This window comes from Podarcis filfolensis (assembly GCF_964270895.1).
Source record: "Podarcis filfolensis genome assembly, chromosome: 3".
NCBI lineage: Eukaryota > Metazoa > Chordata > Lepidosauria > Squamata > Lacertidae > Podarcis > Podarcis filfolensis.
Window position 1 is genome coordinate 53,438,454 of NC_139606.1, and position 20,198 is coordinate 53,458,651.

Consider the following 20,198-nt stretch of genomic DNA (forward strand, 5'->3'; position numbering starts at 1 on the left):
CCCCGTGGGTCCACCACACCCGAGCGAAGAAAGTTGTGTCTGACTGGTCAGCTACGCCAAATCCTGCTAATCCACTGAAGCTAACCATCTCTAGAAGAGCGCTAGACGACCGCCTTGCTAGGGTCACTCCGGACGCTGACCCTTCTACGCACGGCTGAAGAAGGTGGATGGGAGGGGCGCCCGCAGGCAGCGCTCCCACCGTAGTTACCCGACAACCAGACAATCCAGGCGCAGCTCCCCCTGGACTGATTTTATTAAGCCCAGACAACTTTACCCCTCTTGACGTGCTGACCCCTTCTGAACGTCCCTTGAACGCTTGGGTTTATTCTTGTGGTTGCCATTATATCTACGATTCTTATAGGCGACCGTGGGGTTACGCAATTTGCGTTCATGATGGTTGGGTAGCAGGAAAGTTGCTTCAAGTAATAGGGGAGGAGTTGCTGGGTAGGAATAATCTTACTGCTTTTCTGCTTCTGTATGCCCTGCTTGATGCAATGTGTGCAAAATATGATGGGGAAGATGATGTCCTGCAGGATGGGGCCCCGTGTCATGACCCTCACTGCTCTCCTCCAGGAATACTATGAACCCGAGAGGCCAGAACGAACCTAAGTATTAGGTTGTTCATAAGAAGAGGAGGGAGTGAAGGGAGAGGTGTAGGGATTGCACTTTGTGCCTAAGGAAGGGGATTGCTATCAGTAATCCCTGGACCCTGTACCTGAAGAAAATTCCTGAAATAAATTCAGTAAATCCTCTCTTAATCTTGCTTTGCAGTTGCAAGCAAACAGCAGCAAAACCATTTCCTGTGCTTGCCAGCTAAGCAGAAACCGCATCTATTTACCGTATGTGGTCAGACAGAGCGAGGGGGCCGCTTCCTATTGCAGCTTCCTATTGCAGCTTCCTGTTGCAGTAACTCAAGAGAAGAACACACGAACAAGGGAAGGAGGGGGGCTTAGCTGGTCAGATAGCCATATGCCATATAAGGAAATAAGCATAACCTTGCTAGCTGATTGGAGAATTTGAAGAGGTGGGAAGAGATGGGCAGACTCTCAGGTATAAAGATGCTTGTTTATTTGTATCTATGGGCCAGTCTTTTGGGAACGATCCCCCTGGCCACCTCTGTGCACAGATTTCAATAAAACTTTTTTTCTCCAAAGAAGAATCTTTCCTGGTGCTTTTTGCTCTCTCTTCGGCCCTGGGGATGCAGGCAAACGATTCCCTGGCAAGGATAAGGCTTCAGCCTTCAGGACCACTAATGTAAGGGGGGGGGCCCACAAAATGACACTTTGTCTAGGGCCCCCTCAAACCTGGAGCTCTGCCATCATATATAGTTATGGAAACTTTTCTCCATTCCTTTCACCATTTCCAGACACTGCATGGCCAAGAAATACATGGTGTAGTGACATCATTATACCCATTTTCAATATAAGCAGATGAGAAGGAAGTCAAATGAAACTTTTGCTGTTAGCAAAACTATCAGCCGTCACCTTCCCTTCTGATCCGAGGTTAAAAGCAGTAAGCATATTTTCAAGAGGAATAAACTGTCAAAACACAATACTTTTTCATAGAATTGTAGAGTTGGGCGGGCCCTGGAGGGCCATCTAGTCAAACCCCCTGCATTGCAGGAACCATAGCCAAATAATTCCTTTCCAGTGTTCATGAGGAGTGCAGATTTATGAGGAAATGTGTTCATGATTTGGACCCCACAAACATAATAGAACAGGAATGTCCTTCACATGTTGCTCGACTCCAGGCTCCATTAGCTTCAGCCAGTTTAGTCGATGGTCAGGGGTGATAGAAGTTAGAATCCAACATCTGTAGGCCGCTCCATTGCTATCCTTGTAACAGAAGCATCCCAATAACATGGCAGTAATTGGGCAACACCACTGCGAAAGCAGGATAAAAGGCAGGCCATTGATCTGTGAAAATTACTTAGTATTAACAACAGCTGGACAAAGGAGACTTAAAATGCACCTTCATGTAGGGCCAGCAGCTAAATTTAATCAGTTATTCAGGGTAGGGGTGGTATTCTACAGTATGTGTCATGCTGAATGCAAATACATAGTTTGCTGCAAATGCAATCTACTCTTTTCCCTTGTAAGGTTTTCATAATTTCCTTTGTCCTTCCGGGGCTTCCTGATGAAGCGGTAACAACATAATATATCACAGCACACAGAAGACATTGTGGTAGGCTGTGCCCAAAATATTAAATATTCTATTCAGTTTGCAGGAAGTGTACCACATGTTTCATAATCAGGTTCTTTAACCATGAAGACCATGGAGAATAACAAAATTCTGGAAAAGATATAAACAACAAATGCATAATTCAAAACACAAATGTAAGAGTCTAGTCTAGTTGCATGAGGGATTAATAATAACTTTTTATCTATTTGAAAAAGACAAGGACAGAATAAATTGCAGATGCTATTTTATATATATATTTAAAATCTCTTGCCTCCAGTTACCTCAGCCTATCAAACAAACTGCATGCAATATGACTGCACTTCTGGTATTGTTTTAGTATATAAACATAATAATGTATACTCCAGTTTAATATTTATAGCATCTTCTAAGATAACCTATGTAGCTTATGTTGCAAAAGCAAACGGAACTATTTTTGCAGATTCAAAAGTACTACATTGCCATTTCCCATAGCAAATATATGGTGTGTGGATGACATTTAAACATTATAACATGCATCAGGAAAACTTGTTCCTTGTATGTGAGAAAATGTGTATCACACACACACACACACACACACACACTTTACATGGCGATTGTACCACCAACATACATGTCATAATGGTCAGTAGTGGAGTGGAGTGGAGGGGGAACACAGGGGAGATGGCAAAGTTTTAAGACAGGAGTCAGCAAACTTTTTCAGCGGGGGCCGGTCCACTGTCCCTCAGACCTTGTGGGGGGGCAGACTATATTTTGAAAAAGATAATACTGAACGGATTCCTATGCCCCACAAATAACCCAGAGAAGCATTTTAAATAAAAGCACACATTCTACTCATGTAAAAACACCAGGCAGGCCCCACAAATAACCCAGAGATGCATTTTAAATAAAAGGACACATTCTACTCATGTAAAAACACGCTGATTCCTGGACCGTCCACAGGCTGGACTGAGAAGGCGATTGGGCCACATCCAGCCCCCGGGCCTTAGTTTGCCTACCCATGTTTTAAGAATTTTTTCAGAGTAGGAACAATGGCATCATCTTCCCACTCTGTCATGCAATTGTCAGATCCTCCTTTCTCTGGCAAGTAAATGAGGTGATATGGAGGCTTTCAAATTTCACTTATTGTTTGTGCCAGAATACAGCATAGGGAAATCAGAGAGTGAGGAATGTAATCAAGAGTTGATAGTTCTTTCCTTTGATTTTTTAAAAAACAACTTAATATGGTCACACTTCTTTGCAAGACTGTTTGCATTTCTGATTTAAAAGTTTGAAAATCAGCTGACTGAAGTTCATCAAAGCTCAATATATTTTACAAGGATCTATGTAGTCTGAAGGAAGCAACCCAAGTTCAACTGAGTTCAAGCTTCAGCCAATATGATGGTAATTGAGAACTTCCTTTTAAGTTCCTAGAAGCGGCATGGTTCAGTGTGGTTCACGTGCATGTTCCCTAATATTCATTAGTGGCTACTTTGATTGTCTCCTTCCTTATAGTACCAAAAACGTACTTACGAAAACACTAAAATTTAGCAGCATATGAGCAAGTAAAATGGGCAGTGGAGACCTATATCCCCCTCTGCATTTTCATAGACAGACAGGCTGAGCGAGTTCAACAGTTCAATGAAGAAAATAATAAAGCAGAAAGTCCTCCAAAAGCTTGATAATGTTTTCATTTGACTCCCTAGCTTTTTTGCACATTTTGTTGTTTTGGTAACCATAGTCCTACTTGTGAGCTAAAGCTTCATTTAACACACCTAGAATACAATAATAAATATATGGTTGTTATGGTCGGTAGCTGAATTAGTGGGCTGCCTGGCTAAGCAGTGGAATTACTATTCTGAAGAAATCACTCCCAACCTTGTCTGAACTTAATTATATTAAACTAAGCTATTGTTCTCGTAGTCTAACTTTTTGACCTCATGTAAAAAAAAAAATCTAACTTTTTGACCTCATGTAAAAAAAAATCAAAAATCACCAATGCAATTGCCTGAAAGGTGTGTCTGTTTTATTTTGGTAAAATTGAAAAGGGCACCTGAACTTCAGCTGGGTTTCAAAGCCCACACGCAGTAAATAATGAGTCCTGCCTGGAGCTCTCCAGGCACTTTCACAGTTGTGCTCAGCAAAGGTCAGGAAAAGAAAAGAGCTCATCAGAGAATATTTGGCCACATTAAACTATTCCAGCATAGCAGAACCTGACAAATGACACCCTTGGGTGCTGAAACAATGTGTGAGGGTGCTGGGGTGGGGGAACTAAGCCATATGCAAACTTCCCAGAGAGGTCTAGCAAGACACAGGAGATGGAAGTGTGGGCTTATTTTGCAATGGTTAGTCGTCCAATGAAGAATTGTATGGAGTACTTAATAAATGTGGTAAAAGAATTGAAATGCATCAAATAATAAAGTTCTTGGGTTCAGCACACAAAAGTGGTTTTCACATGTTAAGAACTTTCCATCAAGAAAACTCTCATTACTAAAGTCACTGTTGAGAAAATAGCAGAAAGTACAAGGGCAGGGAATTAGATCACGTGGCCATTCAAATGTTTGTTGAACTCCAGTTCCCAGCAAGACCAATGGACAGGGGTGATGGGAGTTGAAAGCCAGCAACACCTGGAGCAGCACAGGTTCCCCATCTCTGTAATACGATGATGAGAGTAAACCATATTGAAGCTGGATAGTGGGAATAACTTATTATTAAAAAATAGTTGGACAATGGCACAAATTTCCAGTTAAAATATAAATTCACCACAGGTTTTTAAATAAAGACTTGGAGGAGTATACTGTGTCAAGTGGTGACTTGACCATCACTTGAGATTTCATAACTCTCAGCTTAGTAAGAATGAATATGAAACAAGTTCTGCTGGCTTTTATAAATCAACTATCATTTATCATATCCCCGTCTTCCCACACTTCTCCCTAAATTATCATTATTCTTATCTTTTTCAAACAGAATAAAACCACACTGACAAGATGGTGCTGCCATTGCATTTTATTGCAATAATCAATCAATATATCTATCAATCATCACTTCAAAGCAGCCCTGAAAAAACACCCCTATCTTAGACTTAACTCATCTTTGAACTTGCTTACTCAGCCTGCCCACTTTACAGATGGTTTTCCAAGCCTGCTTACCTGCTTGTTGGCTTTGATCTTGCACATACCACACTCTCCCCTACTTATTTCCTTTCCCTTTGCCCAACCCTACAAAGAACTGTGTTTGTCCTTTATTCTAAAAATGTGTCAGCATTGTAATTTATCAAATAAACAAAAAGCTATTCCCTGCCTTCATCTATACATTAAATCATGCATTCAGCCCCCACTGCTCTTAAATGACAATGCATTCAATGAAATTGCATGCAAAACATACACTGGCAAGTCATGGCAAGACATACAATGAAATAAGGACAAAAGAAATCAGAAATTCAATGCTGGGAATGAATGGTGCAGTGGAGGAAGAAAAGAAAAAATAACAATAGTTTCTCTCCCCTTCATTTATTTTCTCAGGCTATCTGTCTTTTCCTAAGTAGTTTTGAATAGGACACTAGTAACAATTATCAGTACAGCCTTCCAAGTAGTTTTTTTAAATAAAAAAAGTCTTCAAAAGTTCCTGAGCCCATTTTAAAAATTCAATAGGAATTTTAATTGACTATTAAATACAGTGCTATGCACAATAAGATCATTACTGCACTTCTATAGAAGAATACGAAAAGAAATGTGGTATTTTAGGGGTGGGGAAGAGAACCTGTCTTTTCAGGAGACATAAAAGCTGCTACAGCAAAAGAAACAATTATGCAGAAACAGCAATAGCAGAATAGTGTGTTTGTGTGTGTTTGTTTAAGTGTAAATGCTTACATTTGTTTCTCTTCCTCTGCTCCATCCTAAGTATCAATTCTTTCTCAGTATAATATATGGTGTTATTAGGTAAAATAACTTTTCCCAGTTGTAGTTGCTTATGGAACTGTAGTCAATTGTGGAACTTTCTGCTTCTTTATTTTATTCTGTTCTTAAACAAAGGTAAATACTTTACTAATTAAAATGGGGAATAGATTTTCAAGGGTGGTTGTGTAACTCATGCTGTTATCCTCATTATTAACAGCAGGAGAATATACAGTGGTACCTTAGGTTAAGTACCGGGACTTAATTCGTTCCGGAGGTCCGTACTTAACTTGAAACTGTACTTAACCTGAAGCACCACTTTAGCTAATGGGGCCTGCTGCTGCTGCCACGCCGCCGGAGCACGATTTCTGTTCTCATCCTGAAGCAAAGTACTTAACCTGAGGTAATATTTCTGGGTTAGCGGAGTCTGTAACCTGAAGCGTATGTAACCTGAAGCGTATGTAACCTGAGGTACCACTGTATTTCAAAGCCAACAGAGGGTCTATCAACTGACCTCTCTTCCCTTTTTTTGCCATAGTGGAGCATGCTAAATAGCTCTTCTGAAAAAGCCCCAGAAGTCTGTCTAGAAAAGTAGACAGAGGGGCTGCTCTACAGGAGTTCAGAGGAGGCCTGGATATTTGTTTTCGGCTATAAGATGGGTGGCATCAGAACTGCCAGCAGTACATGTGAAAAGGACTTAGTAGACCAGAAGATAAACATGAGTCAGCAGCGTGATGTAGCAGAAGCTGCAGCAACAGAAGTATAGTGTCCAGATCAAGAGAAATAATAGTACCGCTCTGTTCTGCCTTGGTTGGACCACAGCTGGAATACTGTGTGCTATCACTCCTCATCTTCAGTTTTCCAAAAACTTGCTCAACTTCTGACCAAAATTTCTGGCATCCTTCCAAATGATGACAGAAATATTTAGGAATTTCTCTCTGCAGTATAAGTGTACATTTCTGGAAATTCACATTGTGATGTATCTGAATAGTGTGCAAGTCGTATGTACTTATATAAAACTCATTAGAGAAGATAAGTGTCTGGTGGCCTTTTGTTTTCATTGAAATGATTACCCACCAGACAATAAAGTCTAGAAGACAAGACACAACTCTAGAAACCCACTTGGTATGATACGCTAGTCAAAAGATACAGTCTATGCACATTGTTTCCGGTCTCAAAGGGCTTTATTAAAAACTGAAAGCATATGCAATAGCTGCTGAATTGGATAAGGTTTGATTGGGTCCTCCAGGGATAATTGTACATAACAGGCTGTTTTCCCTTTCTAAAGAGAGACCCTCTGCTCTCCTTCCTTTGACTGTTGCAAGCCTTTGCAATGCTGATGGACATTATTGTAATACCAGTTTAATATATGTGTATACTATGTAGGTGTGAAGCATGTATTTGCTTTTTTAGACACTACAGGACATCTTCCATTGTTGAAAAAAAAAATTGAAACAGACATGTTATGTTTGTAATGGAAGTACTCATAGTCAAAAAGAGCCATGCTCAAAAATCCTAGTTCTAATTGAGTGGGTCTGAGAACAGCACATGCTACTGACCCCACACAATTAAACAGTGAAGCAAACCAGCCAAATACAGACCCTCAGGGCACATAAGGCATATATCCTGGTTATTTTAAAAAGAAAAGAAAAATCAAGACTTTATTATGGTGTTAAAAAAAAGAGGGAAAAAGCAAAGCAAAACAAACAAAAAAACAGGGGCCACATCATTACCTCATATAACAAAATACATCCCCAAGAGACTATACAGTGAATTAGAAGTTACTACAAAAATGGACCTTATACAGAAAGAATACAAACTAAATTATAAATACCAAATCCATATTTCATTGCAACTTGCCATCCCTTTGATTGACCTATCCTGTAAGTAACAAATGGCCACCAAATGGAGGCAAAATCCATAGGTTTACCTGCACCCTGAGATACCCTTGTTATAAGTCAATTTCTGAGAAATGAGAATAAACATGTTATTGAAACAAATATTTGAAGAAAACCCCTTTTTCTGAAAGGACTCCTTTCAGCCCTGCAATATGGTCAAACAAGCCCCTACTAACAGAAAAATTATAACAGGTTTACATATTAAGTCTTTACTGTATTTGACTCATCAAAAATTTACAAAGGACACACTTTGGGGGTTAAAGGCACTGGTACACTGGTACACCTATTATTTCAGAAATGTTCTTCATTACCTCTTCCCAAAATTTGTACACAAATGTACACATGTGCAAGACCACCACATGTTCCAAACAGTATATTGGATATTTTAAAGATTTGGTGAATCAAAGGGGATGTACCGTATTTTTTGCTCTATAAGACTCACTTTTTCCCTCCTAAAAAGTAAAGGGAAATGTGTGTGCGTCTTATGGAGCGAATGCAGGCTGCACAGCTATCCCAGAAGCCAGAACAGCAAGAGGGATTGCTGCTTTCACTGCGCAGCGATCCCTCTTGCTGTTCTGGCTTCTGAGATTCAGAATATTTTTTTTCTTGTTTTCCTCCTCCAAAAACTAGGTGCGTCTTGTGGTCTGCTGCGTCTTATAGAGCGAAAAATACGGTACTTTCAAACTAGGATGGTCAAAAGATAGCCCACCTAATGACCCCATTCATTTTAAATTATTTATTTATGACATTTGTATTCTGTCCCATAAGATATAGTTCTTTGGGTGGCTTAGAAACACATAAGGTGTGCTGTCCATAGGTTTTGCCTACAGTTTTGCTTATAAAGAACAGAAAATGTCTACTAAAAGTTGCATGCAGGAAAGTCATTTTACACTTTAACACTTTCTTTGGATTTTATTTGTGATATAATCCTCTTTTCTTTTCAGAAAAAAATGAAGTGGCTAATAACAAATTAGAAAAAGTAATAAAAAGCAAAATATCAAGTCAGCAAAAATGTAGCATTCAAAATACAAAATAGCAGCAGCAAGAAAGCAAAAACAAAATAAATAGAAAATCCATGTAAAGCTACTGGCAGAAAACTGCAGCCAGGCAGGAATGTGTCCTAGCCAATAACATTCTAGACAATGTATTAGGTCAGGTTGTGTGGCAAAATACACAGTCCTTGGCCCACTCTCTTTATAACAGAGTGATTTCCGAGATCACACACTGTTTTAAAGCTAGTTGAGTCATTCAGTCAAGGGGTTAATTGCTTCTGTTTCTACCTGGCTTAACAGCTTGCCTCTTCTCTTTGGCTGCACCTATCAAGTCAGTCTGTTAGGCCCCCACAACACTTACAAGTCGTGTCCAGCCATCTTTCAGACCAGCTGAAGTAAAATGCAGAAAGCCATTCCTAGAAGGAGTCATGCTTCCTTTCATAAGCTATGCAGCTATGCTTATGAGGAGAAATACCTAACATCAAACAACAAACACATTAATTGGCTCTTGGCAAAGGCATGCTAATGGCACCAAAACAACTTGCCAAAATAATGCAAAATAAAGAGTAACTAAGGGAAGTGAGGTCAAAACTTGAACAAAACTTTGGCATCAGTTTGTAGGGAGCCTGAATTTGGGGGTCACATGTTACTGAAGCTGAAGTGAGGCCTTATTGCCTGGCGTCTAAGCAATCTAGGTTCTAGAGCCCTTGCCAATATCAAAGGCTCACGGAACTTCAGCCCTGAGTGTCCTAGCACAGCAGTCTTAAACCTTTTACAACCCAAGGCCCACTTTTAACTCAAGTTTACATTTGGAGACCTATTTCTTTTTTAACCATGTATTTGCATCGTGGTAGTTCTGCTGTTGTGACACACCTTAGATCAGGATGTGACCTAGTAGCAGATCTTTACCCACAGCTGAAGATCAATGCTCCCATTACTAATGCGGTAGAAATTTGATTCCGTTTCAATTTAAAGGTGAGCAAAACTTGAGCCTTTGCTAGACAGCATTAATAATTTCTGTGTAGTTTTTTGATAAATTGATTTGGATATGTCAGTGCCAAGAAACCTCTCTTGGAGGAAAAAGTTCATATTTACTTATGTCTATGTTAAATAGTGGGTAGACATAGCAGACGACACAGCGATTCTTCAAAGCAGCTCTTTATTTGTAAGCTGGAACAGAACTGAACAGCAAACAGCTCAGCCGGCCTGCTTTTATAGGCAACCAGCTGTCAACATTGTAGCAACAGCAACCCAGGGTTTCCCGCCTAAAGTAACTGACGTGGACCTGAGTGAAAACTATATACACGATACTCCTGGTGGCCAAGGTGAGAACTTCAATGCATAACACCCTAAGAAAGTTATATAAATTTCATACTACCAGTTATTTCATAATGACATAATTATACCAGTTAATGAGTGCCCAAGCTGCCTCCACAACTATTGTAGTAGATGGCCTGGTGCTGATTTATACCGTAGAGGACTTGACCCTCTTATTTAAACTTATTCTGTTGTAATGACTTTAGACTGCAGCATTTTCTTTGCTTTGTATTGATGTTAAGTGCTGAAATGTGCATAGTGAAAGGGCCAAGATGAAAGGAAATGATAAAAACCCTGTATAAAATATCAGCTAGTAACAGTAATTACAAGCATCAAAATGAAAATGAAAATTTGATATAAACATGAGTAAGTAATGATACAATACTAAAAATAACCACCTTTGAATCAAGCCATTCTACATCAGTAGTCATTTCAATAATATGGACAAAGGGGCAGGGGAGAGAGGAAATTAAATATTAACTATAGTTTAGAATTGATTCCACTACCTTCATTTGTAGAATTTCCTCCCTACAGAGGTTTGTTTGGCAGGGCTGACCCAAGACATTTTGGCACCTGAGGCTGTCCCCCCCCCCAAATACTGTCTCCCTCCCTGCCAGGGAAGAAGGGATGAGTGAAGAACTACATCAGAAACAAGGGGGGAAGAAAATTTGACATTGGGATCTGTTGTTCCAGTGGATCCTTCCACATGAGGCATTCATCTCACTTTTCCTCATGGATGGGCCAGCCCTGGAGCTTAGGGACATTCATGCTATAGTTTCTGCCATATGCTGAAGATGCCCCACTTTACTGTAGCCTTTGACACTTGAAAAACATATTTTTAGGATCCATCCTATTCTGGCTACAATAATTTGCTTTAAATTTACTTCATATTGTATTTTTAAATTGCAGAGATCAGCCCTGTGACCTTATGCACCTGTGTTTGGACACAATCCCAGTTTAGGTATAGTTACTGCCACCCATAATTCTGATCTCTTCTTGTTTGTGTGCGTGTTTTGGTTTTTTTGCTTTGATGCCTGCATGGAAGAGGTGCACTCTACAAAGAAGCTCGCTTTAGCAGGTCAGTGAGCCCTTGAAGCATCTAGGGAAATGCTACATGGGCACCACTTTCTTCCCATATATTTCAATGCTAGGGCATGTGGGTGTGTACAAAAAGTGAGGATACCCTTCTTCATGTTTCATTGCAGAAGATCCCACACAGTCACGAGATACATGAGAGATATCAAAAGTCACACATCAAGTGTTGTGGAGCCAAATAATTGAACTAAACTCACTTGCCTTTAATCTCACATTTGTTTCATCACATTTATTTATCTATAAAATTTATATTAACATTACAGCAATTTGCCATGGTATGTAAGTCTGCAAGTCAGTACAGTGGTACCTCGGGTTACAGACGCTTCAGGTTACAGACGCTTCAGGTTACAGACTCCACCAACCCAGAAATAATACCTCGGGTTAAGAAGTTTGCTTCAGGATGAGAACAGAAATCGCACGGCGGCAGCGCAGTGGCAGCAGGAGGCCCCATTAGCTAAAGTGGTACCTCAGGTTAAGAACAATTTCTGGTTAAGAACAGACCTCCAGAACAAATTAAGTTCTTAACCCGAGGTACCACTGTACAGTGTTCCTTATTTATACAAATAATACTGATTTTTGGTGATTATTTCTTTCTATTGTTTCTTAATTAATATTAAACAGTCTCCTTTCAGAGCTCTGGCTATACACCATGACACTGCCCAGAAACAGTGCCTCTGTCTAAGGCTGCAACCCTATACCCGCCCATTGAACTCAACAGAATTTACTTCTGAGTATACACATTTAGGACTGCACTGTTTATTGACAGTCTTGTTATGCCACTTATTATATTTCATTTAACTGTCAAAAAGGTGGTGATGGTGTGGCAGAGCAGGATGGCACTTCCTGTTTTGCCTCAAGTGCCAAAAAGGGGCATACCACCCCTGACCTCAGGATTCAAGAATTTACAGCTGTTAGTTCTGAGAGAAGGCAGGCAAGGAGCCACAGCCTAGGTGGGGCCAGCAAGCTTGGGGAGTAGATGTGTGATTCCTCAGCTGGACTGGGCTCAGAGCAGGAGGGGGGTCATATGCCTCACCAAGCCCAGAAGGTATAACAGGAAAGCTGTCCTGGCCAGGCCTGCATCCGATGTGGTGCAAAACACTAGCAAAAGTCCCACTGCAACGTTTGATGGTTTAAACTACACATTTCATGGTGCCCCACAAAATGAGCCCTCGGCCCCTTAACCAGCGGGGTCAAGATTTCACCGAAAACCCAACATTGTCTGATTCACCCCAGTGTTTTTCTTCCAATCCCCTTCTCAATGTGCCTAATTTTAATTAATCAATTTTAATCTAGCATGTAAATTCTCAAAACTTGCTTATTTAAACATTCAGCATTTTTTGTACAATCTAATTTATTCTCAGTAACCAAAATTATATTATCACCGTATTTAAGCAGAAAAGTTATTTCCCCATTTTGTTGTTTTTGCCATGAGACATCAGTTGAATTGGACCCCACATAGCACCTAAATTATTAAATTCAGTATTTGAACGATTGGTATTAGTAATTGTATTATAAATTGGTATTGTTATAATGAGGCTATTATTGGATTGTAATTGAAAACTAATAATTTTTTTTAAAAAAAATCTCAATAATGACAATTGGAAAAATCAGAGATGGAACGTAAATGGTTTAAATAATAAAGCAAAAAGAAATAATTGCATGGAATAGCAGAAAGGCAAAGGAACCAGAAAATGTGTGGAAGGGAAGTCATATGGTATATGTATACATGCTGTCTTTGGTACGAAGTTGTAAGTGTGATGGGGGCGGTTAAATATGATCTCTGTTCCTGGTTTTGAAAATGCAATTAAAAAAAAAACTTTCAAAAATACTGAAAATAGAAAATCCTGCACTTAGGTTGCAAGCTGTTTGTGTCATGTGGGTAAGACATAACAACAATATAATTGATTGGGAAGTTGCTGTGGGTTACAGAAACTACTGTAAGGTTGGATAATAAATTTCTGAACTACAGCCTCAACCAGGGAAATTGTAATGGCCAAAGGAAAAAGGCTTTTGACAGGCATAATTGGCACTTTGGCCCTCCCACCTGCTATTTTTGGGTAGCCAATTACTTCCTTGAGGGAAGGATCAAATTAAACTGCAGGTGGCAAATCCCATACTGGGTAATTCCTCTCTCCCAACCTGCAGAAGTAAATCAACCCCCATTCTTTTTTTTTATTCAGACACAAGCAGGATATGGTTACAAATTGACAACAGGGGCAAGATAGAGCAGCTGGAACAAACTATTCATGTCATACGTAATTTTGGTAAGTGAGGTGGGTGCTATCTGTTGAAGCCAAACCTATGGACAAAGGGGAGGTGGTGGTGGGCCTTTGTTTTTCTTGTTGTGATAAAATGTGGTGCCTTCGTCTTCCATTTTTATAACCAGCAGAATTGCAAACTTGGAATTAAACAGTGACCTTTCTAAACACTCAGATTATGACCAAATTTGGGGAAGAGGGACTTGAGCAGTTACCAGCAATAAAGCATACCGAACATTTTCTGAGAGAGAGAAGGGAAATTACAGTAGAACTCCCTTGCCAACATGGAAATAAAGTGCTGCCCCCTCTTGAAAACAACCACAGTGGAACAAATTACCGTAGGAGCAAGTACACAACATAACACTTAGATTTGGCATTGCACAGTAGGGTTGGGATGACTGCTTTACAGTTGAAATTATTTTCTTAGTCAAGTCAGCTGTTTGTAACCACGGCCATATATTGCAGAAATGATTTCACAAATATATAAGCACACCAAAAGAAGCATGACAGTGACACATATGGGTATGAGTATTAAATACTTCATAGCATACAGCCAGATATTTTATTTTACTTATGACGTTTAAGTTTCACCCTCCCTCCAAGGAGCTTAAGGTAGCATACATGACTCTTACTTCACAACACCTCTGTGAGGTAGGTTAGGTGCAGACAGTAGCTGGCCCTAGTCTCTCAGGTCCTAGTCCATGACTACACCACATTGGCATTGATAGTAAACTGCAGAAAACAACACAGATTGTACCATTAGGAAGCCACAGACAGTACTTACTGACTGTTGTATTTGGGCTAGATCTGAATGCAAACCCTTGAACTAATGCTTGTGGCAAAATCTGACACGGACCATGTTGCATTATTAAGATGAACTGGAACTAGCCAGGTGTTAATTGGCAATCAATAAAGACTACAGGCTGCTTAAGTCTGTTTGTGTTTTCTTACCCTTAGAGAGATGTAGGTAAAGTTACTGCCAGTTCTTCTCAGTCAAATCTTCATGCTAGTTGACTTACTAAACCACAGGACAAATCTGAGCAAAGTTTAGAGTGCACAAAAGGCCCAATAATAAATCACTTTGAATTGTATGCCAATGCTATAGATAAGATGCTTAGTAAGAATACCAGAGTGGGAAAGAGTAGGAAGCGAGCAAGGGAAAAGTTTATTGAACTCCAATATTGGCTTCCTGTGCAATATTAGTTCTACTGAGTTAAGAAAACTTCTGATAACCCCTTGTGTTTCAACATTCCGTCATTTTAATGTTTGCAAATAGAAATTTCCCTTCCTGATATAAAAGGACTAAGTGAAAAATAAATGAAGCCAAGCAAGCATTGTACTTCTCTACTGAACTTGTCAGCTTTCACCTGCTGAATATAACATTCAGCTTTTGGGAACAGAGTGGCTTTGTTAAGTTTCTCTAAGCCTTCCTAATTATGTACATTTGATAGTGCAAAATTCTTTCATTTGAGACACTTATATTATCTGATGCAGCTCTTTCAAAACTATTCAGAAACATCATCTGCCAGGATCAAGAGTAATTGAACTGATATCTATTGGGTTTTATCTGCAGCTTTAGTGCATAATTTTTCATTTTCTTTAGAAGGCTTTTAACATAGAGACAGAGCGTTCCTACAGTCCCACAGAGGTGTTTTGACATTAGACTTAATAAAGCATGAAGAACTCATTAATAAATAATGTTCTGCTAGGTTAACAAATAAAACTGAATGCATTTGTTGGACCCAAGAGTAAATTGCATCAAACATGTGACTTGTTTAAAAGATTGCAATGGTTATTCTGTTGGAGCATTTGGCATGTCTCAACACATCAGTGCACTTTTTTTTAAAAAAAATCACTTCAGAAGTTCATGTATCCGCAATTAGAACGTAGTCTGTCAGTTTGAAGATGCTTTCTGCTAGCCTGAAGTTTGTCTAAGTAAGCATCCATGATGCTGACAAAGAGGCAGTTAAGCAGCATTAGTAGCCTTTATTGAGAGACTACCGCTCCCTGTCATTTTCAAAGTCAATTCATGAATTAATGGAATCATTCTACGTCAGAGCAAAAAGTTACATAATTTTAAACTGCTTTTATACTCTGGACACAACTATCCCTTTCTGTTTCTAGTCAAACTTAGAATGCTATGTATGTACCAATCAAATGAGCATCCGGTTATAAGCAATGCAGTGTGCAGACTGGTGAGATCAGTACTAAGATGTTCATTCCAATGTGCTGTTGGAAGGACATTTCATTTACTCTTGTGGTTTGTGACAGAGCAAGTCCTTCATGGATCACTGCCTTGTCGTGGCGAAGGGACTTGAACAGCTCAGAGAAGCTATGAGCTATGCCATGCAGGGCCACCCAAGAAGGACAGGTCATAGTGTAGATTTTTGACTAAACGTGATTCACCTGGAGCAGAAACCGTCAAGCCACTCCAGTATCCCTGCCAAGAAAACTTCATGGACAAAGACGACAGGCATATAAAAGTTATGATGCTGGAAGATGAGCCTCTCAGGTCGGAAGGCATCCAACATGCTACTGAGGAAGAGCGGAGGACAAGCACAAGTAGATTCAGAGCTGATAAAGCGGCTGGGCCAAAGGCAAAAGGTCGCTCAGTTGCAGATATGCCTGGAAGCAAAAGGAAAGTCCAATGCTGTAAAGAAAAATATTGCATAGGAACCTGGAATGTAAGAACCATGAACCTTGGTAAGTTGGATGTGGTCAAAAATGAGATGGCAAGAATAAATATTGACATCCTGGGCATCAGTGAACTAAAATGGATGGGAATGGGTGAATTCAGTTCGGATGACCATCATATCTACTACTGTGGGCAAGAATCCCGTAAAAGAAATGGAGTGGCCCTCATACAACACCTTCTAGAAATGACACCAAAGAAGGATGTTCTTCTCATTATAGGGGATTGGAATGCTAAAATAGGGAGTCAAGAGATAAAAGGAACAACTGGCAAGTTTGGCCTTGGAGTTCAAAACAAAGCAGGGCAAAGGCTAATAGAGTTCTGTCAAGAGAACAAGCTGGTCATCAAAAACACGCTTTTTCAACAACACAAGAGATGACTCTACACATGGACATCACCAAATGGGCAGCATCGAAATCAGATCGATTATATTCTCTGCAGCCAAAGATGGAGAAGCTCTATACAGTCAGCAAAAACAAGACCTGGAGCTGACTGTGGCTCAGATCATCAGCTTCGTATAGCAAAATTCAAAATTAAACTGAAGAAAGTAGGAAAAACCACTGGGCCAGTAAGATACAATCTCAATCAAATCCCTTATGAATACACAGTGGGAGTGAGGAACAGGTTTAAGGATTTAGATTTGGTGGACAGAGTGCCTGAAGAACTATGGATCGAGGCTCGTAACATTATACAGGAGAAAATCATCCCAATGACAAGGAAATGCAAGAAAGCAAAGTGGCTGTCCTACGAGGCGTTACAAAGAGCGGGGGAGAGAAGAAAAGCGAAATGCGAGGGAGATAGTGAAAGATACAGGAAATTGAATGCAAATTTCCAAAAAATAGCAAGGAGAGACAAAAGGGCCTTCTTAAACGAGCAATGCAAAGAAATAGAGGAAAACAACAGAATGGGAAAAACCAGAGATCTGTTCAAGAAAATTGGAGATATGAAAGGAACTTTTCATACAAAGATTACCACAATAAAGGACAAAAGTGGTAAGGACCTAACAGCAGCAGAAGACATCAAGAAGAGGTGGCAAGAATACACAGAGGAATTATACCAGAAAGATATGGATGTTTCGTATACCCCAGGTAGTGTGGTTGCTGACCTTGAGCCAGACATCCTGGAGAGTGAAGTCAAATGGGCCTTAGAAAGCACTGCTAATAACAAGGCCCATGGAAGTGATGCTATTCCAGCTGAAATATTTAAAATTTTAAAAGATGATGCTGTTAAGGTGCTATACTCAATATGCCAGCAAGTTTGTAAAACTCAGCAGTGGCCAGAGGATTGGAGAAGATCAGTCTACATCCCAATCCCAAAGAAGGGCAGTGCCAAAGAATGTTCCAACTACCAACTGCAGTCATTTCACACGCTAGCAAGGTTATGCTTAAAATTCTACAAGGCAGGCTTAAACAGTATGTGGACTGAGAACTCCCAGAAGTGCAAGCTGGATTTCGAAGGGGCAGAGGAACCAGAGACCAAATTGCAAACATGCGCTGGATTATGGAGAAAGCTAGAGAGTTCCAGAAAAACATCTACTTCTGCTTCATTGACTACGCAAAAGCATTTGACTGTGTCAACCACAGCAAACTATGGCAAGTTCTTAAAGAAATGGGAGTGCCTGATCACCTCATCTCTCTCTTGAGAAATCTCTATTTGGTAGAAGAAGTGACAGTTAGAACTGGATAGGGAACAACTGATTGGTTCAAAATTGGGGAAGGAGTATGACAAGGCTGTATATTGTTTCCCTGCTTATTTAACTTATATGCAGAATTCATCATGCGAAAGGCTGGACTGGATGAATCCCAGGCATCTGGTTGGCCACTGGTAAAGCAGGATGCTGGACTAATGGGCCAATGGGCTGATCCAGCAGGCTCTTTTTATGTTCTTATATTGACTCAGGAATCCAGTAATCCTGTACCTTCCTAAGTAACTGCTGTATATGCTTCTTGGATTCCTTTGTAGGAATCTAGGTTGAGTCTAGTTATTACCTCTGTGGAAGGCTTCCAGTTTTTGGCCATATGCACAGCACTAGCATAGTATACATTTAGCAGATAACTGGCAGGGAAAATGAAAGGAAAAGAGCTTAATAATGCCATATGCGCGCTCTCTCTCTCTCTCTCTCTCTCTCTCTCTCTCTCTCTCTCTGTGTGTGTGTGTGTGCGTGTGTTTAGAAGAGGATAGATGATGCCATGGACAGCATATGGAAACAATTTCTTTTACTTATCTCCATAAGCAGAAATATATCAGCTGCTATTCAAAAGAAGAGAGTTCATATCCTCAAATCAAAAGTGGCTTATAAATAAAATCCTGACACCGTGTGAAAACAGATCAGACACCCTTTTAAGAGATTGCAAAAGATGTTGAGACAGGAGAAAGGCCTTATAACAATATGGATGATCTACATACATTCTATTCAACTACAGAATTACTTTGTAGATCTGACATTATTGCTTTCTCAGTTGCATGCATATTCATTTGGGGGGAAATGCACAAAATATTTCAGCTAGTGTTAGAATATGAACTTGAACTACCACAATCCATCAAAAATTGTTAGAAAAATTAGAGAGTGAGAGAGCCATTATTTTAATATTTTCTCCTTGAATTACTAATTTAAAAGACATTTGCAATTAAACACCTTTAAGAAATAGTGAGATAATTTCACTGTATTTGAAGTGTTAAAATGTATTTGAAGTGCTATATAATTGCAGCTGGAGCATAAGATAATTTCTCCTGGCTCGGCCCCCATTTAAAAATTATTTTTGCAGAGAAATGTGTTATCAGTTATCTAGGGAAATAGTATTTCATTTTCAAGGAAGCAGATACCTGGTTTTTGTTATCTTAGTAAGAGACACAGCTGTTTCAGTAAATCTCACCAAGCTTATTAACATCTTTGTGCTGAAGTGTAGTCTACAAGTGTACAAAAAGGTGTCCCGGGGAGAAACACCAAATAGGGAAAGTAGTAATCAGTCATGGTGATAATATACCAGTGTTCCCATTTCAGGGGCTCAGTGGGCTCTTCCTCAGTGGGCTTCCAATCCCACACACCAAAAGCATGAGGTGCTTGTCTTCACAACTGCACAGAAACATGCACAGGACTAGCAAAGGTACCTTGCCATACCAAGTACCAAGTACCAAGTATAATATATATGAAGATATATGAAACATACGAAGACACTTTATACTTTATCCTGTATACCTGAAGGAGCGTCTCCACCCCCATCGTTCTACCCGGACACTGAGGTCCAGCACGGAGGGCCTTCTGGCGGTTCCCTCACTGCGAGAAGCCAAGTTACAGGGAACCAGGCAGCGGGCCTTCTCAGTAGTGGTGGCCTCAATGTAGAACGCCCTCCCACCAGATGTCAAAGAGAACAACAAACTACCAGACTTTTAGAAGACATCTGAAGGCATCCCTCTTTAGGGAAGCTTTTAATGTTTGATGTATTACAGTATTTTAATATTTTTTTGGAAGCCGCCCAGAGTGGCTGGGGAAGCCAGCCAGATGGGCGGGGTATAAATAATAAATATTATTATTATTATTATTATTATTATTATTATTATTATTATACTATGAGTCATTGGTCCACCCATCCCAGGATTGTCTATGCCAACTGACAGCTATCCACAAAGGCCTGAGACATAGGCATTTCCCATCCTTATTTTCTGAGATGCCAGGGACTGAACTGGAGCCCTTATACAGTAGATGCAAAGCACATACTATACCTCTGAGCCATGAAGCCTTCCAGGGCACCTGCTTTTCTCCACTTAAAGTCAGTGCTACATCACTTAATGGGGAGAGTAATAAGCAGAGATGTTCTGCAGGCTTTTGCAACATTCTGTTTATATACACAGGACCTTCTGCTCCCTCTAGTATTATGGATGAATCTCTCCTCCACAGC

General features: G+C 40.0%; 2 protein-coding genes across 16 annotated transcripts in view; one reads left to right on the plus strand and one right to left on the minus strand.

The window, feature by feature from the left end:
- The window catches only part of LOC310760342 (uncharacterized protein), a 140,977-nt gene that overhangs the window by 91,826 nt on the left and 28,953 nt on the right, over positions 1-20,198 (plus strand). For 8 of the 10 annotated variants that reach the window (XR_014546898.1, XM_083608712.1, XM_083608714.1 and 5 more), the window contains one exon: positions 13,533-13,616. The exons of the other annotated variants lie outside the window; for them this stretch is intronic. Coding sequence is in view for 7 of the 8 variants with exons in the window: in XM_083608712.1 (XP_083464838.1) it covers positions 13,533-13,616 (84 nt within the window). In the remaining variant the exon portion in view is untranslated. The remainder of the gene's footprint in view (positions 1-13,532; positions 13,617-20,198) is intronic. 10 annotated transcript variants of the gene reach the window in all.
- Positions 1-20,198, minus strand: part of HS3ST5 (heparan sulfate-glucosamine 3-sulfotransferase 5) — a 142,387-nt gene that overhangs the window by 68,065 nt on the left and 54,124 nt on the right. The gene's annotated exons all lie outside the window — the stretch shown is intronic.